The sequence below is a fragment of the Aptenodytes forsteri genome, unplaced genomic scaffold, assembly GCF_000699145.1.
Source record: "Aptenodytes forsteri isolate BGI_AS27 unplaced genomic scaffold, ASM69914v1 Scaffold143, whole genome shotgun sequence".
NCBI classification, from domain to species: Eukaryota; Metazoa; Chordata; class Aves; order Sphenisciformes; family Spheniscidae; genus Aptenodytes; species Aptenodytes forsteri.
The window spans coordinates 4882891-4908290 of record NW_008794951.1 but is presented as its reverse complement, the minus strand read 5'-3'; the positions used below and the strand labels follow the sequence as shown (position 1 = coordinate 4908290).

At 36.6% G+C, this 25400-nt stretch overlaps 1 protein-coding gene across 3 annotated transcripts in view; it reads left to right on the top strand.

Annotated features, from left to right (window-relative positions):
• The window catches only part of MTMR1 (myotubularin related protein 1), a 45747-nt gene that overhangs the window by 6038 nt on the left and 14309 nt on the right, over window positions 1-25400 (top strand). For 2 of the 3 annotated variants that reach the window (XM_009275333.2, XM_009275335.2), the window contains exons 3-14: window positions 412-487; window positions 1423-1517; window positions 1734-1841; window positions 2252-2353; window positions 3051-3134; window positions 3796-3945; window positions 4698-4886; window positions 5379-5564; window positions 8701-8907; window positions 9730-9822; window positions 14816-14929; window positions 16336-16512. In XM_009275333.2, coding sequence (XP_009273608.1) covers window positions 442-487; window positions 1423-1517; window positions 1734-1841; window positions 2252-2353; window positions 3051-3134; window positions 3796-3945; window positions 4698-4886; window positions 5379-5564; window positions 8701-8907; window positions 9730-9822; window positions 14816-14929; window positions 16336-16512 — 1551 coding nt within the window. In that variant the 5' untranslated portion in view covers window positions 412-441. Of the gene's footprint in view, window positions 1-411; window positions 488-1422; window positions 1518-1733; window positions 1842-2251; window positions 2354-3050; window positions 3135-3795; window positions 3946-4697; window positions 4887-5378; window positions 5565-8700; window positions 8908-9729; window positions 9823-14815; window positions 14930-16335; window positions 16513-25400 lie in introns of those variants that run through there. The other variant, XM_009275334.1, reaches the window with a different exon arrangement.

Genomic DNA, 25400 nt, shown 5'->3' with positions numbered 1-25400 from the left:
AACATTAAGAATAGAAAAAAATGTAATATGAGCAGTAAAATGTTCTCAAGTAGATAAAATACCCAAAACAATACCTGCATTTAGCAAAAGACTAACATTATTAATTATAAATTTGGGCTGATCTTATTGTTTGTATTTTTGTATGCTATATGTAGCTAGCATGTGAAACTAATTGTTGCATAAATGCTTTATTACTAATATGTTACTAACATGTATGTCTGTGTAATATTTATAATACCAAGTTTTGTGTTTGTTTGGGTTTTTTTCACTATGGTACTGTTTAATACGGTTGTGCCTTGTAAAAAAAGATACAGTTCTTGTGTTCCAGTTGTAAAAGCACTTTGCATCAAAATGTATTGATGTGGTACAGATGGAAAGTGAGATTTACTCATGGTTTTGGATTTCTGCCAGGCGCTGTGGGATGGAAACAAACTAGCACAGATGGAAGAGGCTCCACTTTTTCCTGGAGAATCAATCAAAGTTACTGGTAAGCATACTATTGAGTACTACACTGAATACTATTAAATCACTAGTTTGTTTATTTAAAAACAGAATATTATTTCCTTTTTACTTTTGTTATTTTAATTTAATGCCACTTTAGATTAGCTGATTTGATGTGGATTTCTTTTCTTTGTCTTTTAAATCCAAATGTAGGAAGGAGAAATCAGTTCCAGAGGATGACTTGCTCCACATAGATATCCAGAGGATGACTTGCTATATATAGATAAATCAATTTTTTTCCGGGGTTAGTTTGTTCCATATAGGTGTATGGGTTGTATTTTTGCTTGGGGATGCCAAGGATACTTCATAGATTCAAAAGCTTCAAAATTGTGATAGCAAAGAAGATGAAGTTATGGAAAACTTAGTTTCCAGTTCTTAATGAGATTTATTTCACTTTGGTCTGTGATGGCAAGCTCTGTGTTAGCAGTACAGTACTTGGCTAGAAAAGAACACTAGCTCTTTCAAATAAAAGTGAAAATGAAGATATGGGCGTATAACTGAATTACTTGGAGGTCAGTTGCGTGCACATCAGTAATTGCCCGTTTGGATGCGCTCTCTCTGAGGTGAGTGTGGGTGCTTCACACCTCAGGGCAGGGACCAGAGCCGCCTGCAGCTAAGAATACCAGCAGGGTGCTTTGTTACCTGCCTGCCCTTACTGCAGCCAGGGCTAGCTGAGCCCAGCCCCAGTTGCTCAGTAGTTGCTGAGCAGCAGTGGGACTGAGGAATTTGATTGTTTTCATTGTTGAGATAAAGACAGCTCTTTCAGTCCTGACAGCTTGTGAAGAGTAGGCTTTCCTATAGAGGTCAAGCATCAAAATCTTACGGAACTGCAAAAATCTTGCTATTTTTAAATGGAAATAGATTTTTATGGAACAAATGTCTACAATAGTAAAACAAAGCTTTAATTGGTCTGTTTTCCAGCTAAAGATGTTATGTATATCTGTCCATTTATGGGAGCAGTCAGTGGTACACTAACAGTGACGGACTTCAGAATGTATATCAAAAGTGTTGAAAGGGTAAGACTTCGCTATCTATCTGCATATTGTTTCAGGTAGGAATGTTGCTGAAGTAGATTTCAGAAAGTGACAAATCTGGTGTAAGTGAAGTATGATGTTCCACAGCAGTCTATTAAACAGCAATTATAGTTGACTCTAATGAAACATACATGAATAATATTAGTTTGTGTTCCTCCTAATGTAACAAAATTCATTTGTTTTATATACAAATTTCAGGATCCACCTTTTGTTGTTGATGTTCCCCTTGGAGTCATAAGTAGAGTTGAAAAAATTGGAGTACAGAGCCATGGAGACAACTCGTGTGGTATAGAAATAGTTTGCAAGGTATGGCATGGTAGAGATTTATTCATATTAAAGTATTTTCATTTCATTTTTCTGTAAGAGGAATCTGCATGCACACGTGCTGTTTTGCTGTCTGATCAGTTCCCTGTATTTGAACCCTGCTTCGTTTAGATAATATATTTCAATTCCTCTTATGATACTTGCAGTCTTAAACACTTCTGCCTTTTGTCTCAAGAGTGAATTCAAAGGAAAAATGGCTATTTTTATGATATCTAGCAACTCTAATGACGATCCTAGTCACGAACACTTGCAGAACTCTGTTCTAATGCGGGTTAGATGATGTCAGTGACTTAGTGCTACATATATGCCTTCCTTCAGTCAAATTTCTTATAACTGTTTTGGGTTTTTTTTAATTTATCATAGAGTACAATAGTGTAACTTATTTTTGACAGGATATGAGAAATTTGCGGCTGGCCTATAAACAGGAAGAACAGAACAGATTGGAGATTTTTGAAAACCTTGTAACACGCGCATTTCCTGTTTCTAATGGGCTGGTAAGTCTTAAGATGTAGAGAAGGCTGTCACTAGCTCACCTCTTTCTGGAAAGTGTAGGTGGGGAAATATGAGGGCTGTATAACAAACATTGAAATGTTTGTAGCAGGCAAGCTACTCTGACCCTGTTTCCTTTTTGCATTAATTCGTAAAACATTATGCTATGTCCTGCTATCGGTGAAGTTAGTTAATTTGTACATAACCCTTGAGATCTATTTTTGCCTAATGTTGCTGATTAAAAATATGTATGTATTGACCTCTATTTTCTGCAGTAGATAATTCGGTCTAGAAGTTCTGTCTAAAACAACAAATAGGTACAATTAGTCTTATTATTAGTTAGCTGCAGAATGCTATTTCATTTGCTTGTATGGGTAAGGAACTGGTCGGGAGGTAGGAGACCAATTTCTTCATCCTGGCTCTGCCATTGATGTGTTGTATGATCACAGGCAAGTAACTTCAACTCTCTGACTGTTTCCTATCTTGATTTTGTTAATTATATACTATGTACTTGAAGGAGAAAACTGTCTTTCATTTTCTTTGTAGCACAGTGTTGTCCAGTCTTGACTGAAGGTTTTACGTCTGCTGTTAAAGAGTTTTAGAAGTGTTACATTTGAAATATTAGAAGGTTCACTGTTTTGGAGCTTATTGTGCATACAGCCCATCAGACAGTAATTTATGCCTTTGCTTTGTTGTCTTTAGCCTCTTTTTGCATTCAGCTATAAAGAAAAGTTTGCTGTCAATGGCTGGAAAGTATATGATCCAATGGCAGAATATAAGAGGCAGGTAAGTTATATAAGTACTTGGTGTATTATTTTTTTCTCCATCTCCCCCAGAGCCATTTAAACAAGTAAAAAATATTCAAGAAAACTCGAAATTTTTAGCTCTAGCTACATAGAGAGTCTGTCTAGATCTCATGTTTAGATAATAAGATGCAAGTGGCCTGACTTTGAGAGTGCTGAGCCCCTGCTAAAGTTGATGGAGATAACAGGTGCTGAGTACTTGAGCAAATTGGTCTATCTTAACATGCATTCTTAAATCCACATTTTCCAAGTGCTGTTTCTAGAAAATATAGGCTTTATAAAAATGTGGTTTTGAATAAGCAGCATTAAACAGAAGAGTAACCATACTTTATCATTGTAAATCTACAGTTTCCTAGTTGCAAAAGCATTTTTATTTCACTATACGATCACTTTTTTACCTGAGTGTGCAGCCTATTCAAATAGTTATTTTGCATATCAGTTTTAAAGATAATAAATAGGAAAGACTTTCAGTGTTTTGGTTTATGGTTCAATACGAAGTCCTAAAGTTTAGAGCTTATTTAAAAGAAAAATGTGGGCACAATTTTTTTAAAAAAGTACCTAGCATATAAAAATTTTCATTGCCCCAAACTCAGATATGTAAAGGTCTAACCTGAAAAATACAAAAATGTTTTGCTTTCGTACAGGGCTTGCCCAATGAGAGTTGGAAAATATCCAAAGTTAACAGCACCTATGAGCTTTGTGATACATATCCTGCTATTCTTGTTGTGCCAACCAGTGTAAAGGATGATGACCTCTCAAAAGTGGCAGCGTTTAGAGCAAAAGGCAGAGTTCCAGTAAGTGAAACTTTTACGAGGAGATATAAGTGCTCTACAAATTTGTAGCTTATAAGAAATTATCTGAGTTCTTTTAGGCTTTTTTTTAAATAACAGTGGGCCAGCTCCCTTTCTGAAAGCGGGGGGGGCAAGGAAAAAAGAAGTAGGCTTGATGGGTTTAGAACTGAAGAGAGCAACTCAAATGTGAGTCTAATTGCTTGGTTATTGTGCCGTGTAATAAATTTTTGTTTGGAGTTAACACTTCTAAGCCACAATGGTATCTGATGCTAATTCACATATGAACTTGTGTTCTGATTTGGTGTGGAATGTGTTACAGCCATAGTGGTTTTCTTGAGAATAGACAAGTTTTGCAGGTAGCATAAGAACCCCTTCAAATATGTTAGATGGTGACAGTTTTCATGCTATCAATCTGCTTAGCAAGGTAGTGTACAGGTCCATAGACTTCCACATGGAAGGAGTTTTTCTTCCTCCATTGTTCTTTTTTTTTCTAATTAGTAAGATGCAGTAGCAGGCTTAGCTTTTATTAGAAATAAAAGCTAAGATGTTTAGAATCACTTTGTATTTCAAGCTCAGATTTGGGATGAGCAGTGCTAGTGTGCTTCAATATGGTTTTGCATCAGCTTGTCCTTAAATTTGCATTTGTTGATTTGCCAGGAAATAATTCCATGTAGGCAGTGTGATTGTCTAATTGCACTCTGGCCTGCTGCTTTTATAGTAGTATAATAAACTAAAATAATTTTCTTTTATTCCAGGTGTTATCCTGGATTCATCCTGAGAGCCAAGCAACAATAACACGGTGCAGTCAGCCATCGGTAGGCCCAAATGATAAGCGTTGCAAAGAAGATGAAAAATATTTGCAGACTATAATGGATGCCAATGCTCAGTCACATAAACTTATCATCTTTGATGCCAGACAGAATAGTGTTGCAGACACAAACAAGGTAGGTTGGTATCATAACTAGCGTTAGTAGTTCTATCTTTATTACAAGGCTGAAGATTGAGTAAGAGATGAGGATGAGGAGAACTTGCTGTTGAAAAGGGAGAAAAAAGGGTCTCTAAAGAGGGCATGGGAAGGAAGGTAAGTTGCTTGTAGCATTTTGGAAAGGCCGGCAGGAATTGAAGGCAGCATGAAGACATAGCTGAGAAATGATGTAGTAAAGCCCACAGAAGACCACAGGTTTCAGTAGTAAAAAGGGGAAGGTATATGAATGTATTATCAAATGTAGCCTATTACAATTCGAATTTCTTTCACCTTAAAAAAATTACCCTAGTGCTTCTTAGAAAAACAAAGGCCAAAAATATATTTTTATTAGTGCTAAAATAATCCTTTGTTTCAGAAAATCCTGAAACCTGACCAAAATAACCCTCTCAACCTCATACTGAAGTCCTGTACATGTTGTTTTCTTCGTCTGTTTTTGCTTTTTGAATGACAGGCAAAAGGTGGAGGATATGAAAGTGAAAGTGCCTACCCAAATGCAGAGCTGGTCTTTCTGGAAATTCATAATATACACGTAATGAGAGAATCCCTGCGTAAACTTAAAGAAATAGTTTATCCTACTATTGATGAGACTCGGTGGTTATCAAATGTGGACTCCACACATTGGCTGGAATATATAAGGGTAAAATGCTTTTGATGTGGAAAATCAATTGTATTTTTAAACCATGTTTTTAACTTGCATTTCTGAAAATATTACTAAAATAATGTCTAGATTTAAGCATGTTGCTTAGATCAGGATAATGTTGTAAAAAAGCTTAATTTTTAAATGGTCACTTAGAACATAGCATTTTAAGCATTCCATAATAACTTTGTACTTTCAGTTTTATGTATCGGTAGGTAATGAGTTAATTCCTGATAGCACAGTATCGTATTTAGTGTTGGACAATGTTTTATTTTCTTGAGAGGAAATGTTTGTGAGCAGTCCAGGGTTATCCCTGCTTTTTGGAAGAATGCCCTGGGAACTTCAGATTATATTTGAACAACTGCCAAAAGGACTTGACTGTAAATTCTACAGTCTTTCTCATCCTTCCCTCCTTCAATGCGATGTTAGTGTTCGTGTGTCAGGCACCTACATTTTCATGGGCTGTTTATAGTCAGTGCTCTACTGGGTTATAATCTGCTCTATTATTTAACATAATATTAAAATAAATCACTACCATACTCAGTTTTACAGTCTGTTTCACTAATCTCTGAAATGCTTTTAGAATAGATAATTTCATTACCACATTCACTCCCCTGTTTATGATGAATATGGATGGAGTGGAATTTGTTTTATTAGCAACTGGCTCAAATGTCACTCATGCAAAACATGTTTGGGATTGTTCATTAGTTTTACTCTTCTATTAACTAGTGCTTGCTAACTGCTGCAGGAGAACCAGTAGAGGGAGCAAACATTTAAATTAAGAATTAAACAAATTTAATGGTCTTTTGGGAACAGTTTAATTTTCTTGTTGTCTTGAAGTTGGACTATTTCAAACAGCTTTGGGAATCTGAGTATCTGGAAACCTTTTCTTATCAGCCTGGCCTTAAATACAGTAGTCTCTTTTTAAAAGTGGAGTTGTTTGGGCCAGTGGTCACCTTTCATTGACATTGACTTCAGTGGGGTTCCTGGGCTTAGACGGTGTCAGAAATGGACCTTGATACCACTGTTGCACAGGTGACAAGAGCATAGCAATTTGAAATTTCATTTAAATTATTTTAAAGAGTTGACACACGTAACATTCTTCATGAATCTGTCCCTTACGTGATACTTCACGTTACAGTATTGGCAGCACAAACTGCAGCCTGATTTCTTAAAAGCTGCCATTCCTGTGTTAACAGTGTTGATAGTATCTCCCCGTGCTTTTATCCAAGAATTGCTTGCTTTCTTTGCCTATTTGATTTGGCTTGTAATAGCAATTAACAAATCCACAGCTTTACTCTAACGCATCTTCTGTTTTCTGGGCTCAGACCAGTGTGGTTGTGTCCCAGTTTAATGCGATGCATTACTGGAAATTCACCTTCCTAGCACTGGGCACCCACAGCACTTTGAAGATGGTCCAGGAGTGTCTGGGGAGGCACCAAAACCATTCCGTGTGTGTGAAGACAGTAGTAACAACAGTAGAGTAGAGTCACTTGGTGCTTTTTGCACACCCAGGATGTTTCCTCATGCTCTCCAGGGTATTTTCTGTCTTTCAGGGTAGAACTTGTGCTATTAATTATTTTTAAACCGATTCTCATTTTCTAAACCAATCCAAAGCCAGTTATTCATTAGGAGCCCTAACTGAAATACTGTGATGGTTGCTAAGTTTTGAAACATCTATAAAGAATAATAATAGTTTGTGGAGGAAGCTGTTTTCTAAAGGCTTTTGTCCAAAGTAGAAAAAATGTTTCACCTACTCCACAGATATTTACTGAATTAATAGTAACTGTTTTCTGTCTCCCATTCTCTGCTTATTGCCTGTATCTGTTCTATCCTTTTATTTTCAGCTGTACTCCTTCAGAGGCATCTGTGTTCTCTTTAGGACGATTTAGAGCAAGCTATTGCATACCTGTCTATTACATAGATTAGTTTTCTGCTTTTATTGAAGAGCAAACTGGTTTAATGTTTGCACTTTTTTAGTGCAGTAGAGCTTTGTAACTGAAGTAATTGACAATTAACTAGTTCAGACCACAAGCTCTATTCTCCCATAGAAGCTTTTGTATTGTTTCCTGATATCTCCATCCTGGCATCCTTCAGTTTTACCATAAAAGATACGATCAATGAAAGATATAATCAACAAAAATTGTCTCTAAAGCATGGTTCTTGAAATAGCTTTGAAGACTGGTCTCGTGCACAGCTTCTCCAGTGGATGCTGGCTTTACTACTTCCCAGAAGATGTTTTTACATGCCTAGAAAGGGAAAAATGCAAGTATTTTGCAAGATTCTATTTTCTGATGTTGGAATGCAGAATAGGAATTTCTCCTGTGGTCCTATTCTAGTGGCTGGTTTTTTTCACATATTTTTCAGTGCCATGGTAGGTCATGTTACAGAGACAAATCTTCACAGGAGAGAGATTATTCAAGTTTTTAAAAAACTACAGAGCGGCATAAGAGAACAGGAGAGGGTTTTTTTTGTGGGGGAGAAGAATAACAAGTTCACACAGGTGATCTCAGTCCTGTGCCATCCCTATCCTTTGCTCTTCAGCATGCTTCTGAATCCACGCTATTAATGGTCTGCTCATGGGTTGAATATAATGTATACTTCAGGCACCAACAAATAGGCACAGGCTCCCAGCCAGGGGTTTCTGGGTTTGTTTGGGTTGTGTTTTGATTTAGATTAGCTGCATAGTTTGTCCCTTTCTCTAAACTTAGTAGTTGAGAACTGAAAGCTGAGGAAGAAAGAGTGATTGATTACTGTGAAAGTGAACTTTGAAAACATTGAACTTGCAGCCTTTGGAATAGGTTACAGTATTTGTGTCTTTTCATCATGATACTGAATTTCAGATTTAATTTAGAGAAGGGATTCCCAGGTTCTTTTGCTATGTGCTACTAATAATGGAGAGCTGGTAAGAACTTTCTCCTGGTCAACAGGGTGCACACAGTTTTTGTACCTCTAGGAGTATGCATACCACCATTTGGAAATCTCTAATTTAAAGCAATGTCATCCAGATGATTATGTAATTAATCTGAAGTTTTAAAATATATTAACCTTAAGAGCATAAAATTCTAACTTTTTTTTTGGGTAGAGTTTTGGTTAGTATTTAATATGCTTGTTTATTTATTTTTGTTTATTTAAGATGCTTCTTGCTGGAGCAGTAAGAATTGCAGATAAAATTGAATCTGGTAAAACATCTGTAGTGGTACATTGCAGTGATGGCTGGGATCGAACTGCACAGCTCACTGCACTAGCTATGCTTATGCTGGACAGCTATTACAGAACTATCAAGGGGTTTGAAGTTCTTATAGAGAAAGAATGGATAAGTTTTGGACACCGATTTGCAATGGTAAGCTGAAAGATTTAGTGTGCAATTTGTCACCTTCAATGCTTTTATTTTGAATAGCATGTTTTCTCACAGTACTCTGCTGCATTTTAGTTATCATCTCTGGTGTCCTTCTTTTAATGGTGTGTGTGTGTCAGAGAATTGTGACCTGTTCATTTTTAACAGGAAATCTGTGTGTGAGGTATAATATAAAGTAAATAAGAATTAAGTGCTTTGAACATAATGGTTAAAAAAATTCACATGACCTTTTTATGAGGAAGAGGGATTGTAACACATTGCTTCATCTTTAACAATCTTATGAATGGAGAAACAAGGAAAACAATTTAAGGTGTCTAGAAGGTAAAATTGCTGGAACCATTACTCTGATTTAAGGTTGAAGTGTTTATTTAACACATGGGCTAGCGGAGAATTAGGACATAAATTATTATGACATTTTGTGGGCTCTGACTCTAAGATGGTTTAGGAGAAATGACATGTAGTTATGGCAGGTGGATATGGAATAATCATTGTTTCAGTACAGTCTTATTAAATAACTACCAGTTTGACCCACTGGTAGAAATAAATGGCTGTGCAGTGAAAGATGGGGAAACAATGGCACAGCTTTGTTGACCAAGTGTCTTTCCAGCTCTGCTCAACAGCAAAGGCGTGTCCATAAGTGAATATTGGGATGCGTTTTTAGTAGTTGAAAAATACAGGTTAGCATTATGGAAGATTTGCTTGTCTTGTTCATGATTGGAACGTATTTAAGAGTTACTCAGCTTTAAAGTGTTGGGATGGTACTGTAAATACACTAGACTGAAATGAAAATCTTGTTTTGACTTTCAGCGAGTAGGACACGGAGATGATGATCATGCAGATGCAGACAGATCTCCCATTTTCCTTCAGTTCATCGACTGTGTCTGGCAAATGACAAAGCAGGTAAGATGCTTAAAGAGTGTATTTCTATGAGGACTCAGTCTTGATCTGGGAAACATAATTCATGTAGGAGAACATGTTCCTTTACAGAGCAGTAGCCTGTTTTCCTGAAGTTGGTCATGCTATGGCTGCACCATGCACACATGGGGAAACTTTTTGCTCAAAGTGAGGCATAAGGAGCTAAAGTAGAAGTATTGACTTGAAACCAAAATACCAGGAATCCTTTCTGTTTAAAATAGGCTTTCAAAGGATTCTCTGATTACATAAATGAGGGTTATTGATGAGATAATTTATTTGCATTGCATATTCACTGGTGGAGTAAATGTTCGTATGGATTTATTTATTGTCCTTAAGAAACAGCAAAAATCCAGGCTGATTGTGAACTGAGGGGAGGAGAGGGTTCTTCTACGTATGTCTCAAATGCGAAATGTAAGTTAATGTTGCCATCATTATGCATACAGGACAGCATTTCTAACATGCAAGCCTATTTTCAGGTAAGTTTTCTTACTTCCAACACTGCTTTTACCTCTGAATCAGGGGAGATCTTTGGAATTAGTGATATTTAAGATATCAAAATATTAAAATTCTCAATTTTTTTTCTGGATATGTTAAATTATAGAATGGCTTTAGCCTTCATTTTCCTTATTTGTACCTCCATGAGCATAAACTTAAGATTTTTCTGAGCTTTTATATTGCTGTTCTTTAATGGGGTTACTGAAATAGGTTGTCCACATGAAGGCTTTATTTCCAAGTAAATTAGAAGTGCTTGACTCCTTTTTTTCTTTTTTTTTTTCTCTCTTTTTTTTTTTTTTCCTCCTTGAAGCCTAATGTAGATCTGTGCTCTTATGGTAAAAGCTATTATACTGAAATCTGTATGGTATATGATTTGAAGAGAGGAGCGTAACAGTCTAGTTCCATATGATGCTAGAACTCCCAGATCTCTTACCTTAGTCTTCTTTCTCTGAATATGGTTCTTAATAACTTACATCATAGTTTCCAAAACTTGTATTCAAAACAGTCATCTTGGTTGCTGTATGAAAGTTCCCTGCTGTAATACTGGGCCCCTGGCCAGAGTCCCTTGAAGACTTTCTCTTTCTGTGTGTCTATATTTCAGCATTAATGTGCTGTTTAGTATGGCTGGAGAAAATAAATGAAAAATTCTGCCCCTCTCTCAGAGGAAAGCTAATAACAATAGCAAAGAGAAGTGGTTCTAAACACCTGGTAGGAACAAAAGTCCTCTGGGGAGATCCTTAATTGAGAGCAGCCTCTTCTATTTTTGTGATCTCCCGTTCTGCCTTCTATTAACAGTTTAAAAAAAAAAAGGAACGGGGGGAGGGGGGAATTTGTGAAACATTTTGCCAATACCACATCTGTTCAAAACCTGGATCCAGAAACTGTTCTGAAATTCATGAACAGCAGTGGCATTGAAAAATCATTAATGTTACAGCAGGAAAAAAATTGAAAACGTCATTCTCGGAGAGCTCTTGCCCACTTATTTTTATTTTTTAGTTGACTTCAACACCTAGAGAATAGATGTGAAGATTGTGATTACCTTGACATGGACCTGTGAAAACCAGGATTCTATTTTATGCTTGTGTAGATCACTTGCCTGTAAAACAGTGCTAGTTTCGTGCTTTAGAATCTATGGTAAACATATGTGAAATGTTCCAAAGCTCAAATAAGTGTTAATGACTGTGGGAGGGTGTAAGGGCTCGGGTTTGGGCATGGGCTCAAAGCAAGCAAATTTTCTCTTTCGGGTTCTGAGAATTACATACTTAAAAGAGTTGACTTAATACAGTGAGAGAATCTCTAACTTCCCACTAAGATACAAATTTCCGGGTAGCTTCAGACAATGAAACTTAATCCTTGACAGCCTTATATTTTCCCTTGCTTTTTATGGTCTTCATGACACACAAATACAGTAATAGAGAACTTGAGAGAAGTACATTGACACCAGATTTTAATAAAAAACATATGGTGAAGTGATTTCCCTCCTCCGTTAGTAAATTCTGGTGATTTTGAACAGCAGATGTCAAATTGGAAAGGTCACATGTGATCTGATGAAATACTGATGCCCTGTTAAAAATGAAACAAAACTATAAAATTTGCATGTAGCATTGCAGCTCAAGTAGGAGCTTTCTGCTTTTCATGCACAGTACCCACATAGGAGGAAGGTATGTTTAAAGTTGGTAGACAGTTGCATCCTGTTTGTTACTGGATGTCATCTGTTGCCAGAGATGCATGTTTCACTAGTTTCAGTAGTGTACTCTGTTAGGATATCTAGTGTTCAGTTAGCCTGATTCAGTCCAATTCCACGATCATAAGAACTATTCTGTGAAGTGTTTCAACTTTAAATGTTACTGTTTTACAGAACGAGTTCATTGATTAAAAAGCAAGTTTATTTTCCATGTCTCTGAATCAGATGCCACTTGGCATCATCAGACTTTTAAACAAGAGAATTCTTTTAAATACCTCCTTTACAAAAACCCCCAACCACTCCAGCAGCATCAAGTGGGAGATTTTAATGACCCATGTGTTCTCTCACAATTATTGGATTTGACAAGAAGTAAATTTTCATTTGGGGAATTTTTCCACCTGAATCTTCAAACAGACGCTAATGGGCTTGGAACTACAGAGGAAAGCATTTTTAGGTCAGTGATTTTTCAGCAGCGGTAATAGAAGCTTTACAGTCTTGATACGTCAGCTCCAACAGTACAACTCTTGTATCCAAAGACAGGGTTTCAATAAAGTGCTATCACTTATTAATAAATTAGTTGGAGTGCAACCACTGATGTATGGAATTTTGAATATGCTTCACTGGATTGGAATAGCGACCATGTCGTCATCCGTCTGATTAGTATCGACCCGTCACAACACAGAACCCTAATGTGACAAGGCTCATTAAGTGCTTTCAGTTAAAGAGAGTCCCTTTAGGAGAGGCTTTGTCTTCGAAGTTATTTCCAAATATCATTTTGATCCTTTGCAAATTATTTTTGCTCTCTGTATCTGCTGCTTTGGACTGGACGCAGGAGATTGAGGTCTGAGACCCACTGAATGTCCTCCTGCCTTGGTTCAGCACACCTGCTTATCAAGTTCTGTTCATATTTTAAAATCATAGCTCTGTTGTTAACATCATTGTATTGTAATTGAGTTTTGGCATGATTTCCTAGAGAGAAGGAAGTGCTGTAAGTGATAACTTTTGAACGTGACTGAAAAAGAGAATTTGATAATCTTAAGTTCCTATATGTTTTACGAAAACAAATGCCTAGGTGACTGAAAACAAACCAGTGATTTGAGAGAGAAGACCCAGTGTGAGCACGCGGTGCTGTTGAGCGATGCGTAATCCACAGCAGAGTCAGAAGAAGGAAGGCTCCCATTCATTTTGTGAGCCATGATATTGATAATTTCCTTACTCAAAATTTTCATTTGAAAGTTGGTATATCTTAGCTTGAGAAGTCTTGGAAAGAGAATGTTTTTGCAATGTTTGACTTAAGTCAATCTTCTTTTAAAAGAACATTGCTTAAAACCTAGATCTTTCTGGGTTTAATACAAGCACACCCATTGTGTGTTATTCAACTCTTTACTTTCAACATGAATAAACATTTGCCCTTCATAAATCACAGATGACACTGAAGAGGAATTTCTGGATCAGCTAGTTCATCCGCAGTCCCAATTGCTGCGTTATTCCTCCTAGCTGTACTTGTTGTCTTTTTTTTTTTTTTATTTAAAGTAGCTCTTGAGTCACTCATGCCAAGGTCTTCAGTATTCTTCAGTGGCACAGAACAGAAACCAGTCCGCTGCTTTCTTCAGATCTGAAATATTGACTTCAGATTTCTCCATACAGCAGGAAATTCTTCCTTATGCATCTGTAACTTTGCATTTTAGACTTCTGTAAAGATTTACTTCTTTATTGGGCATGAACAAAATTTGTTTCATTTGTCCTGAAAATTAGTCTCTTATAACATTCTCCTTCATGGTAATGAGAGAAATGCTACTTCTTAAGTTTTCCTTTAGTCTTCTAATTTTTTTTTCTCCTAAATGTTAATCATTCTGTGTCTGTGTTTGAGACCCTTGTCATACTGAATGCAAAGCTATTTTGACACATCAAGCAGTTACCATATGTAGTCTTACCATAAAATTTGATTGAAGAAGGACCTTTTCCATCTGAATAGGTAGAAGCTCATGCAGTTTGCATTAATTTCTTCCTTTATGATTTTTAAAGCACTACAGATTAAGGTCTCTTAAACATTTTGAGTGTTTTCAAATTTCTAACTCTTTTTCCTAGAATGTATCAGGTAAATACCTGATGTATTGTGAATAAAATATCTAGTGGTGCTCAGTGGAATAACAGTTCTTTCATTTCACATGTACAGGATTTACTTTCCAAAATTAAAGAAGAGGGATTAAAGACTTATTGTACATAGCTGATGGTAAACTCAAGGGGTGAAATGGAGAAAAGTAACTTACTTGGGTAGAAAGTGAAAGAAACACTTTAAATATATGTTAAGCACATTGTATGTGCAGTAGTCTCTATTATCCAATTCATTGCATGTTAGAATAGGAAATAAAACTCTTAAATGTCATAATCTTTTTTTTTCTTTTTCCAAAATGATTTATTGTCCTGTAACAAGAGCAATAAAGCATATGTTGAAGACAGTTTGGGGTGGGTTAGAACAGCATACTGTTAGAGCACCTTAAAATGGATTGCTTTGTGTCACCAGTTTCACATTAGCTAATGTTTCTATGTTTGTATTCTAGTATACTTGCATAATGAATGTAAGGTTTGTCTCTGAGGAGTATTTATAAAGAAGTATGTAGGTGAAATGTATTAGTGCAGTGGGAGTTACTGAAATTGCTGAGTTTTCCTGAAAATAATCACTAAATAAGAAAAAAAAACTTACCTGAATATTTTGGTTATTTCTTATCTCTGAGTTTCTTCCTTTCTACACTGCTTAAAATAAAGTTTAAAGTAATTTTACCAATTTTTTTATTTCAGTTTCCTGCAGCCTTTGAATTCAACGAGTTATTTTTGATCACCATTCTGGATCACCTTTACAGCTGTCTTTTTGGGACTTTCTTATGCAACTGTGAAAAAGAGAGATTAAAAGAGGTAAATAATTAGTGTAATACACGTTCTTAATTTGTTGATTTTGTATGAAAATGCTTCGAATACAAGACCTAAGAACATCTGAGCTGTGTTTTTGGATACATCTGTCCCAGAGTCTTAAAAGACAATGGGGACATGGATTGTCATGGTATGAGAAATATATACTGAATGCCCTGCTATTAAATGAGGTGGCACTTACTCTTCTTTAGTTATTATCTGTTCAGAGATTTGAGGGTTTTAGAAAGTCCTCTTTCAGATATTTCTACCCATCATATACAGTTTTAAATAATCATTATCAAATTATATTAGCATTTCTTTTGCTATTTCCAAAGGAATGCCTGTGGATGACTTTGCAAGTCACTTTAGGACATAATTAGATGGAACTTATGGTTGAAGACTATGGAAATTTAAAATATCTAAATGAATGAAGTTAGGACTCAATGAAATACTTTGAGTTTGGAAAAAAAAATTAAAAAGCCTGTTAATATTCCAAGTACACTTTTGCTTACTTTTGGCTTTGTTGTTTTTAATACTTCGTATTTTTTAAAGCAAGTAACAATTCCTTGCCATATTTAGCTTTGCTATTTTTTTGTTGTCTCTACTGTTGTCTCTACTACTTCTGTAGGGAAAAAGTTACACGTAAATACCACAAGATGGAGCTGAATAACATGTTCTCAGCAAATGCAGGGTTTCCAGACAGCTTGCTTTCATAAATGAATAGTCAGATGCAATTCTCAATAAAGAAATGCAATTTAAGATACAATAGTAATAGAAACACATGCTTTGCAACACTGACGGAGTGTAAAATTGCGAGATGAATCTGATGTAAGTTCAGATTTCCAATCTTTGATCTAACCATGATTATGCTGGTTACATTTAGAATACAACAACTTTCAGAAGTGCAAATAAAGATAAAATAGGCATTTTAAAGCATAATAGCAATTGATAGGAGCAAATAGTGTGAGTGGGAGAATTGAATAGTTATTTTTCACAGATGCTGTTTTGGATCTTCCAAACTACATATCTCTTCACTGATTTTCTTGTCAAAGCTAATTTAATTTTTATTTTTCAGTTGGTCAGTGTGTAACCATATATTTAAGTAGCTGTAAACATTGCTGTAAATTACGAGCAGTACAGCTTTCTTTTGCTCAACTACACCTTAGTGTCTCTGAAAGTCATATGCCTGAATCTCCTTTGTCAGTTAGCCTTGGGCCAGAATAAATATTAAAATGTTTTGCTAAAGTTTTAAGGCTGTTAAATGATCAGCTACTGGACGTGTTCTCAGAGTGCTTGCAATTTTCTAGTACATAAGGTAAATTTCACAGACAGAATTACTGATATGTAGATATTAGCCTCATATTTTAAGGTTTTGCAGTCCATATAATTAATTTTTTTTTTTTTTCAATCAGGAGGTAAGCACAAAGACTATAGCGCTGTGGTCCTATATAAACAGCCAGTTAGATGAGTTCACAAATCCTTTCTACGTAAACTATGAAAACCACGTCCTGTATCCTGTGGCCAGTCTGAACCATTTGGAACTATGGGTGAACTACTACGTCAGATGGAACCCAAGGATGCGGCCTCAGGTATGAGCTTTCACATGACTTCTATGTTCTAGTGAAGAGCACAGAGATTTAAAAAAAATATTATTTTTCATAGTGTCGAATGCAGCATTTAATTTCAAAAGTGCTCATCTGTTGCACGTATTTCAGCTGATAGGGAAAAAGGTGATTTTCTCGAAGAAGAGGCGTGATGTGTTCAAACTTGGTAAAATGATGTTTTCATTAGTCACCAGTAGACTAGGGAGTTACAGTATCACTTTATTGGCTTGTGAAAGGTAACAGATTAACAGTCTTGTTGTCAGAAGATTACTTTTATAACACTTCTATAATCCTTTGTAACACTTTTTAATACTTTTGTTGCCTTAGCCTTCTTGTAAAGTTTAGTGTACCTTTGTTTTTAATCATGTTTTGCCCTTTACCAACAATGATATAAAATATAGCAGCAGTTTCTGAAAGAATTGGACTACATACTGACTCATTTTGTAGGCTCTCTAAACTTAGCATCACATAGATGCTTGTTTTCAATTGACCTTTACAGTTTCAAGCTGGCATGCTAAAGATTAAACACTCTGTATATATGCTCCTTGAGTCATCCAGTATTTGTTCTTATAAGTAATGTCTGCGATTCAGATAAATCTCTACATCTCATCAGACAAATACTCCATATGCTCTCATGCTTAGAAGTCTGAAGAAAGAACATTCAGTTTGTGTCACAACCATAATATATCTGAGGGTGCTACACCATCTCTTTATTAAGGTAACATTCCAAGGTACCCCCAAGCATATTATGATAAATTACCTGTATTAAGTGACTGCTTGAAAGCTGCTTTCATCTTCTAGCAGTTAGAATGAGACGTGAGTTTCAAATTTATTAGACACCCAGAAGTCAGAGGCTGTTGTAAAAGATGGTGTTCCAAGGTAAGTTTCAAGGACAGTACACTGGTAGAAGTCCAGGCATCTGAGAAATACCTTTTACGGTCCTGGAAAAGTCTGGATTGCTTGCTTTCACACTGAGATGTTTTTTCTGAGCTGCTTTGTTTCCCTTACTTGTTCTATTTTGGGTGATGTAGTCCTATGACTGTTAGGTACCTGTTAGGTGTTAGCATGTGTTAAAACTTGAAAGATGGTATATTTTAATCTTTATGGTTTTAAAGTAAAATTGTCAACTGCTTTTTAGCAAAATATCATCTTTCCCTTAGCCTATTTGCTGAAAAACATTTGCATGTTTTGCAAATGTTATGCATGTTTTAGTATAATCGACCTGCAGCAGTGTCAGTTTATTACTTGTATTTAATTGAGATCTGTAGGCCCCGAAAGCGAGCAGGATTTGTAAACACACATGAAAGCTAGTCCAGGTCCAAGAGAGATGAGAGTGGGGAAGAGATGACATAATGAGAAAATGTCAGAACTGTCATACACTTAGTGGCAAGCTCTGCCCACCACCTCTCTGTTGGAGAGCGCTCTGCCCACTTCTGTTGGAGAGCACTCAGGCACTCTAGCACATGTGAATCATTGATCTTCACTGGTCATCGAGAACAGGTCCCTCAAATCAGCAGGTTGAAGGTAGCAAAATTTGATGATCCTGGTAACTGCTTTAACTTTACTACCACCTTCTTTTCTTGAAGACCTAATACAACTTTTGACTTTTTAGATCTACCACATTAGCTCTGTCTTGTGAAGATACATCATGCCTTTCCTCTTGTCTCTGGCCTGAATTTATCTGATATCTGTGAGAAATATTCGGAAGTGTTTCACATCTACTTGGATAAATTTGCTGCAGAAATTACGGCTTTTTTGTTGCAGAATTGTGTTCTCCAATCTAATTATGAAAGCACAAACTCATGCAAACAAGTAAATAAGTCTTTGTAATCACAATATACTGAGTTTGCTTTCTTCTGTATTTGCATTGTCTAGTTTCACACCCTGTTAGCCAAGTCAGTAACATTCAGACCCATTCAGTAACAGCAAAAAAGACAATCATGATTGCGATGCCCAGCAGGTCTCCACTTACCTTCAGTGAAAAAATTTCTTAAACAATCAGTGGATTTATTAAAGAATGGGCACCTCTGCCTACTGAGAAAAGGTGTTTTTGTTGAATAACTTTTAATGTGTTTCTTTTGTTTTTCAACTGGAGTAAGAGAAAGTTAAATATTTAATATTAATGAAGAGCTCTCTGATGAATAGCAATTCAAGGCAACCTCATGTACTGTTTTATCAGCTGCAAAAATTTCTTTAGGAAACTGGAACATGTTTATTGTTTTCTAGGAGATCACCAAAAAGGAGAAATGCCTAATTATATGAGTTTAAGGGAAAATGAAGAATAGTCCTTTAATATAATCAGAATGGATGTTTGATACCCATTATCAACCATCTTTATATTATGGGAGAGGAAACTCGCAAGACCAAAAGGGCAGTTTTTGGTTTGAGGCAATATTTTAGGTTTTCTAATTTCAGCTTTATTAGCGAGTGAGGCTTGAATTTTTAAATGGACTGAGGGAAGTTAATCATTGCACTTCATTGACTTTCTATTGGAAATGAGCATACATCACTTTTAATTTTTTTAATTTGAAAATTACTAAATGCTGACTGGATATAAGTATTTATTTTTGCTTTGTTGTACTCTGCCTTCAAATATCTGTGTCTCATCAGACCTCTATCAGTACAGAAAGGTCTGATCATGTTCGTCATTGCACTAGGACATACGGAGTTCAGAGTTACTCTTAATGTTCTGTAAAGAAAAGATTGCTTATAATGATATATCTTCAGTTCTATCTAAGTTTTGTGGAAGGCTGAATTGGTGGGTTTGATGGTGTTTATTTGCATCAAGAGCCTTGTTTTGGGATTACAGCTGTATTGCAATAGACGCCGTGCAATTAGGTGACACAGTCTCCTTCCATAGGGTTCAAAGCTCAAGTGTCTGAGAAGTGAACAACGTGGAAAATTCTAGGTTAAATGTGGACATCTTTTGTAGATTCCCTTTTTGCTAAACTGTGCTTCAACAAGGTCATTCTAATTCTTAAGTGAAATAAAAAGTTCCTTGGTTTCAGTTTGGAGGTGTTACATCATTATCGACTTCTTGTCCCAAGAAAATTAGATAGATTTGAGTCCTATCTTACTTGAGTTCATTGACTGAGAAGAGGTTTTTTCCAGATTTGCCCTTTCCTTGGGTTGGAGAAATGTGTATTTGTATGTGACATGTGGAAGATAAGCTCTTTTGTTCTCTCATACAGAGGTGTGTGCTCTGTGGGTACCTGCTACTGGACTTACAGATGACCCTACTAGTCTGGAATAGATAAGATTGTATGATGCTTTTCAATTTTTTCAGTTGATACCGTATATTTCTCTTTCCCTTCCTATGTAGTCATTCAGACCTCTTCTTTACACTGGTTTGAGGAGTTCTGGCTGCCAGGTGTCAGTTAGTTCTCTGCTTGGGCAACTCTGGAAGGTGGAGAGAACACAACAAATGATTTTCCTGAATAGGACTTCTGCAGGGGCAGTATTTTTGAACTAATATACTCTTATCATTCACATATACAGAGCATGAGTAAAAGTTCTGGTCCTTTCAATTCAAGCTGTGCCTTCCTATGTGAGAGGCAAGAAAAAGAATGTATTTTAGTCACAAAATTTACATAGTGCATTAGAATATGTTTAGGTTTTTTTATGCCTTCTGGGAAATGACATTTTAACCCTTGGAGTGCAGGGCTTAAACTTGTTTTAATTGGGTTTTTTTTAATTTTTCTATGCCTGCTAATTTTTCCTCAAGCTCTGTTCTGGAAATTTGGCCACTGTGCTAGAGATAATATCATAGGAATCCCTATGAGTTTTTCAAATTCATTCTTTTCTTTTTGTGTGTGGACTTTCATCCAGAATATAAGGCTAGCACCATCTATAACCTAGAAATTCAGTTCAGCTACTGGAATAGGATCATCTGCTAAGGCAGTCTTTGGAGCTTCCATGAAAAGCCAGGGGAAGTCTGTTCACAGGTTAACAGCTGGCTTAAAGAAAGAAAAGGAAAAGGTAGGAATAAATAACTTATTTGTTCAGTATATACAGAAATAATCTGGAAAGCATATAAATAGGTTACAATGCTGCTTTTTTTTATGCTGTGTATAGAATTGTAGAAGGATTTGGTGTGTTGAACAGTTGAGTGATTAGATGTCAGCTGAACTTCAGTGTCAATAAACACAAAATATTGCATATTTAAAAGAACAAATAAGATGCTGAGCATCACTGGAAAAATTGTTGAGAATAAACTGGAAAACATAATTACTGAGATGCTTTATCCTGCACATAACAGGGTAGGACTTACTGTCTGGCACGTGGAGTGTTCATATGATTTATACCTGCCTTCAGTCAAGTTGGCTGGCATTTCCACTCTGAGCATGTTGACATTGGTTGTAATATGTTCAAAGTTCATACATATGATTTAACACCATTTTGTGGCAGGACAAAGCCATCATAAGGCTCTGGAAATGCTTGGCATTGCTGGTCCACGATCCATGGACTTGAGTCCATCTTTTTGCATGAAAGAATGAAGCAAAAGATGTCAGGAGAAAGAATTGCCTTGTGGGTTAGGTAGCTGAGTGTTTCCCTATCTAAGGAGATTTCATCCCTGCATTTACTGCAGAGTTTCTTGTGAGATAAGGCAAGTTTCTTACAGTACCTGATAGTTTCTCTCTATCTGGGTGTCTAAGTCAAGATTTCCAGAGTCTGATTTACTGCAGGTAAATTACATCTGCAGAAAGAACTCTCAGCATTCAATTGATACGGAATAAAATAAAGACTAACTGCTTATCCTGTGTGCTGAAAGAATCTGTAGTCATTTAAGAAAAAAAAAAAGATTGGTATCCTGTAATAAGCACAGCATCAGAAGATGCACAGAAAGGGAGAAACTAGTACTATATAAATAATCTTCATTTTTGGGAGTTTCTAACATATTTTGAAGAGCAATCACTCAAAGCATTGATCTAATCTATCAGATGTCTAAATCTAAGTGGGCTGTAGGTTTTAACAAGCAATGACATCAGCTTGTAGCATGTAGAGTTTCCTGAGCCTGGAAATCTATGCAGTTGTTTGCAAAAATCTCTGTTCCAGTTCCCACATGGTAGGATTCATCATTTCTGTTTGCTAGTCATTGCTTTTCCAGAAGACCAGGGGGTTTTGCTTGGTTTCCCAGGAGCATACCTCTACAATAAGTGTGGAAGTATTGATTATTATTGAAAACTGCTGTTTTCATCATTTGAGATTGCCTTTTTCTATGAGTATACTGTTAACTAGGTTTTAAAAGCAAGTCTGTCAGAGTTCCAGCTCTTCATGAAGAGGAACAAAAAGCTCAAGTGAAAGATATTGTTGTCTTTCCAATGCGCAGAGTTGAAAAACCGACAGTCTTAAGTCAAGCAATGAATTTAAAATAACCATTTTCCTCTGCAGCCTTTCCCCTGTTGCTAGTTTTAAAAAAACCCGACAGTCTTAAGTCAAGCAATGAATTTAAAATAACCATTTTCCTCTGCAGCCTTTCTTCCCTGTTGCTAAAATAGATAAAGTATACTCGCTCAATGAGACAAAATGCATTCACTGTTGAACAATTTTCATGTGAATGACTGTCCTTGAGCTAGTACAGTAATACACAGTAGATATCCATCCAATTAAGACTTGGCGGTACTATAAGTGAGTAGCTATTATAATTTCTTTTATACCTATCCTTGTGTTGATAAATTTTGCTATCCAAAAGCACTCCAGAATCCTGAAGGATTACTTGGGAATAAAAACCTGAAAATCAATACTGAAAGTGAACTGTAGTAATTCCGTGAAAAGGAAGGTTTGAATTTTTTGGGAAATGAAGCTGTCTTATGTCTAGATGTTTTTTATGTGTTGTAGTATGCATGTTGTATAGCATAATTGTAGTTTCTGTGGGGGTATAATTAAAAAAAAACCACCAACTTTATCTTTCCTCGAGTCCTCACCCAGCAGGAATAATTTATTATAACTGTGAAGTGGCATGTTCTGAGAGTTACACTACACCGGATTCTGCCTTCGATGTACGTGTGGATAATTCAGTTTAAAAAATTGTTTCATATCAATGGTATTTTAAGCAATAAAGAATGTTTCTTTAGCAGTGTTCTAGGTATTTTTCATCTCATTATAGGCTGTAGGTACCTTATATCTAAAGTGTAGGAAAAGTATCTGCTTTTGGATGAAATAGGCAGCAAAGCTAGCTAATTGGGAAAATAAAACCCCACCTGTTTTAACTGGTTAATTTGCAGGAACCTACAATTGATTCTTTCTGAGTGAAGAACGTTACTTGGCTCACTCAATTTTGCAGCATTTTGCTGTTTTTTACTGGTTGGGTGCGGGGTTTCAAATGTTGCAAGTATCACTAGCAGTGGGAGAATCATATCAAGTCTTACAGGGGAAAGAAGCTGCTCGTACCAGAGAGAAGAAACTCTCTGGAGAGACAGGGCAACTGGCAGTATCATAGATAAGGAAGGGAAGGGAGAAGAAGCAAGCAGCAGGGAAGAAGTGCAAGAGTAGAAGGTAGATATAGGTGAATAGATTGTATGAGGAGGGGGATCAGGTCCTAAGTTTAATCATGGCTTGATGCAGAGAAGTTGGACTGGAAACTTAAAAGAATGTTGAAATGGGCAAAAATGTGAATTGTTAAAAGGCTAGAGAAACCTAAGGACTTCGCGAAATAAAATCTTCCTGATGAGTTGATTTTTTTTTTTTTTTAATTTACAAAAAATTAATTCCTTAAGATAACTTAATGAGAGAGGGGTAATGGAATAAAAATAAGGATTTGAATGGGAAAGGACCGCAAAACTTGGTGAGAGCTTAAAACCAAACAAAAAGATGCTAGAATCATGGACATCTGGGATAAGTCTTTAAAGCTTATATTCAGTGCTAAGGGTATTGCTCAGGATGGGTAAAAAGACTAGGGAGACAGGGTTTGGGTAAGTGGCTGCAAAAAGTTGGTTATGAGTTAGGGAGGGGAACAACATGCAGTCTCAGTCATATTCTTCTTAGTTTCTGAGTCAGTATTACAGTAACAATTAAAAGGAAAAAAACCCCACTGAAATATCTTCTTGAGGTGTTTGGTTGTTTTTCAGCACATTGAGGTAATAGTTTAAATAACATGTGAGAAACATGCTGAAGACCTAATGAGCAATGGCCCAGCCAATTTTCCAGCCCAACAAAACCGCAGATGCACTGCTGGGTTAGGTTTCATCAGTGTAGGCTCCTCTCGTGCAGCAGAAGTAGGTCTTTGCTTTCCCCTGGAGCGTGGAGAGAAATGATGGGGACCTGGCTGTAGTGGCTGGGTGTTGCCTAGCAGCATTACTGTGGCAACACACTGGGAAGCTGGTGTTACAAAGGAAGGGATGCACACTCTTCTGAAAATTGTGTATCGATACAGTGGAGTAGAGCAGCAAAACGTAACTTGAACACGACTGGGTGGTGGGTCCAGAGTCATCTTTGGAGCTTCCACTCCTAATTTGAGACGCGGGATGAGAAAGTAGAAAACAGTACATCTGCTGTCAGACTCCCAACAAATCCATCTCAGTCAAATCAATTATATGATTTCTTAACAAGACTGTATAAAAGCTTGCCCTGGAGACACTACTTGTGCTGTGCAAGTATACACTTCTAGGGTTAAGGTGGTAAGAAGATCTTTTAATAAACGATCTTCTCCAAACTTCTTGTTCCTTACAGAATCTGTCACTCTTCCACTTCCTTTTATTCTAAACAGTGGCAAAGTAAAGGAGAACCTTGTTCACAGCAAGCCATTACAGGTGTTATTGTGAAGGTTGTTGGACCCATTCCTTTCTGAAGAAGGCTTTATTTGAGAGAGGAATCACACGCTGAAATATAATGGTGTGAAGTGAAAAAAATGGAGATAGTTATCTGTAAGAATTTGCACAGGATGGTATGAGGAAACACTGGCAGCAACAGGTCTGCCTGGGAATAAGTCTTTAGGAAATGTGGAAATGAACTAAACTTCCTTTTTATTATTATTTTAATGGTTTTTGTGGCAGAATTCATTTGAAGAGGCTTCATCCTCTTACTCTTCCTCCTCCTTCCAAGACGGAAGGAGGCTTCCAGAAAGGTGCGTGATTCCGCTTCTATTTGGTTCTCTTAATGGTTTCATTATAAAAAAAAAAATAAATACACATGATTTGAGGTTGAGGCTTTGTTTTGGGCATTTTTCCCCTTTTTCCCTCTAGCACCATTGTCTATCTTTTCATTCTTGCACTTTTGAATTTGTTCCTTTTTTCAAATAAGGGAAGTTACAGTAGCAGAATTGAAGACATCTGGGGGAAAACACGGCTCCTCATGCCAGGCTGCTTTTCAGGTCTTTTTATAAGAACTTCTATAATTTTTTTTTATATCTTTCAGCTGCTTACACCACCTTTTTCTTACCCCATGAGTACGTACTTCTAACATGCACCTTTATCACTAATAAATCGGTTATTGTCAGCTGCTTGAAAATACTCTGAAGGTGCTAAAGATTTCTCTGGACTGAATTTGACATGTTATTTCACGAAATTAAAGTATGTATCAGAAGTTTAGTGTGTCAAATCTAGTTTTGGAATTTTATTGTTTTACATCAGTGTGCATCTACATGATGCTGTTTGTCCTGTTTCGGCTGGGATAGAGTTACTTTTCTTCCTAGTAGCTGGTACAGTGCTGTGTTTGGGATTTAGTATGAGAATAATGTTGATAACACACCGATGTTTTAGTTGTTGCTAGGCAGTGCTTACACTAGTCAAGGACTTTTCAGCTCCCCATGCTCTACCGACTGAGAAGGCTGGAGGTGCACAAGAAGCTGGGAGGGGGCACGGCCAGGACAGCTGACCCAAACTGGCCAAAGGGACGTTCCATACCATGGGGCGTCATGCTCAGTACATAAACTGGGG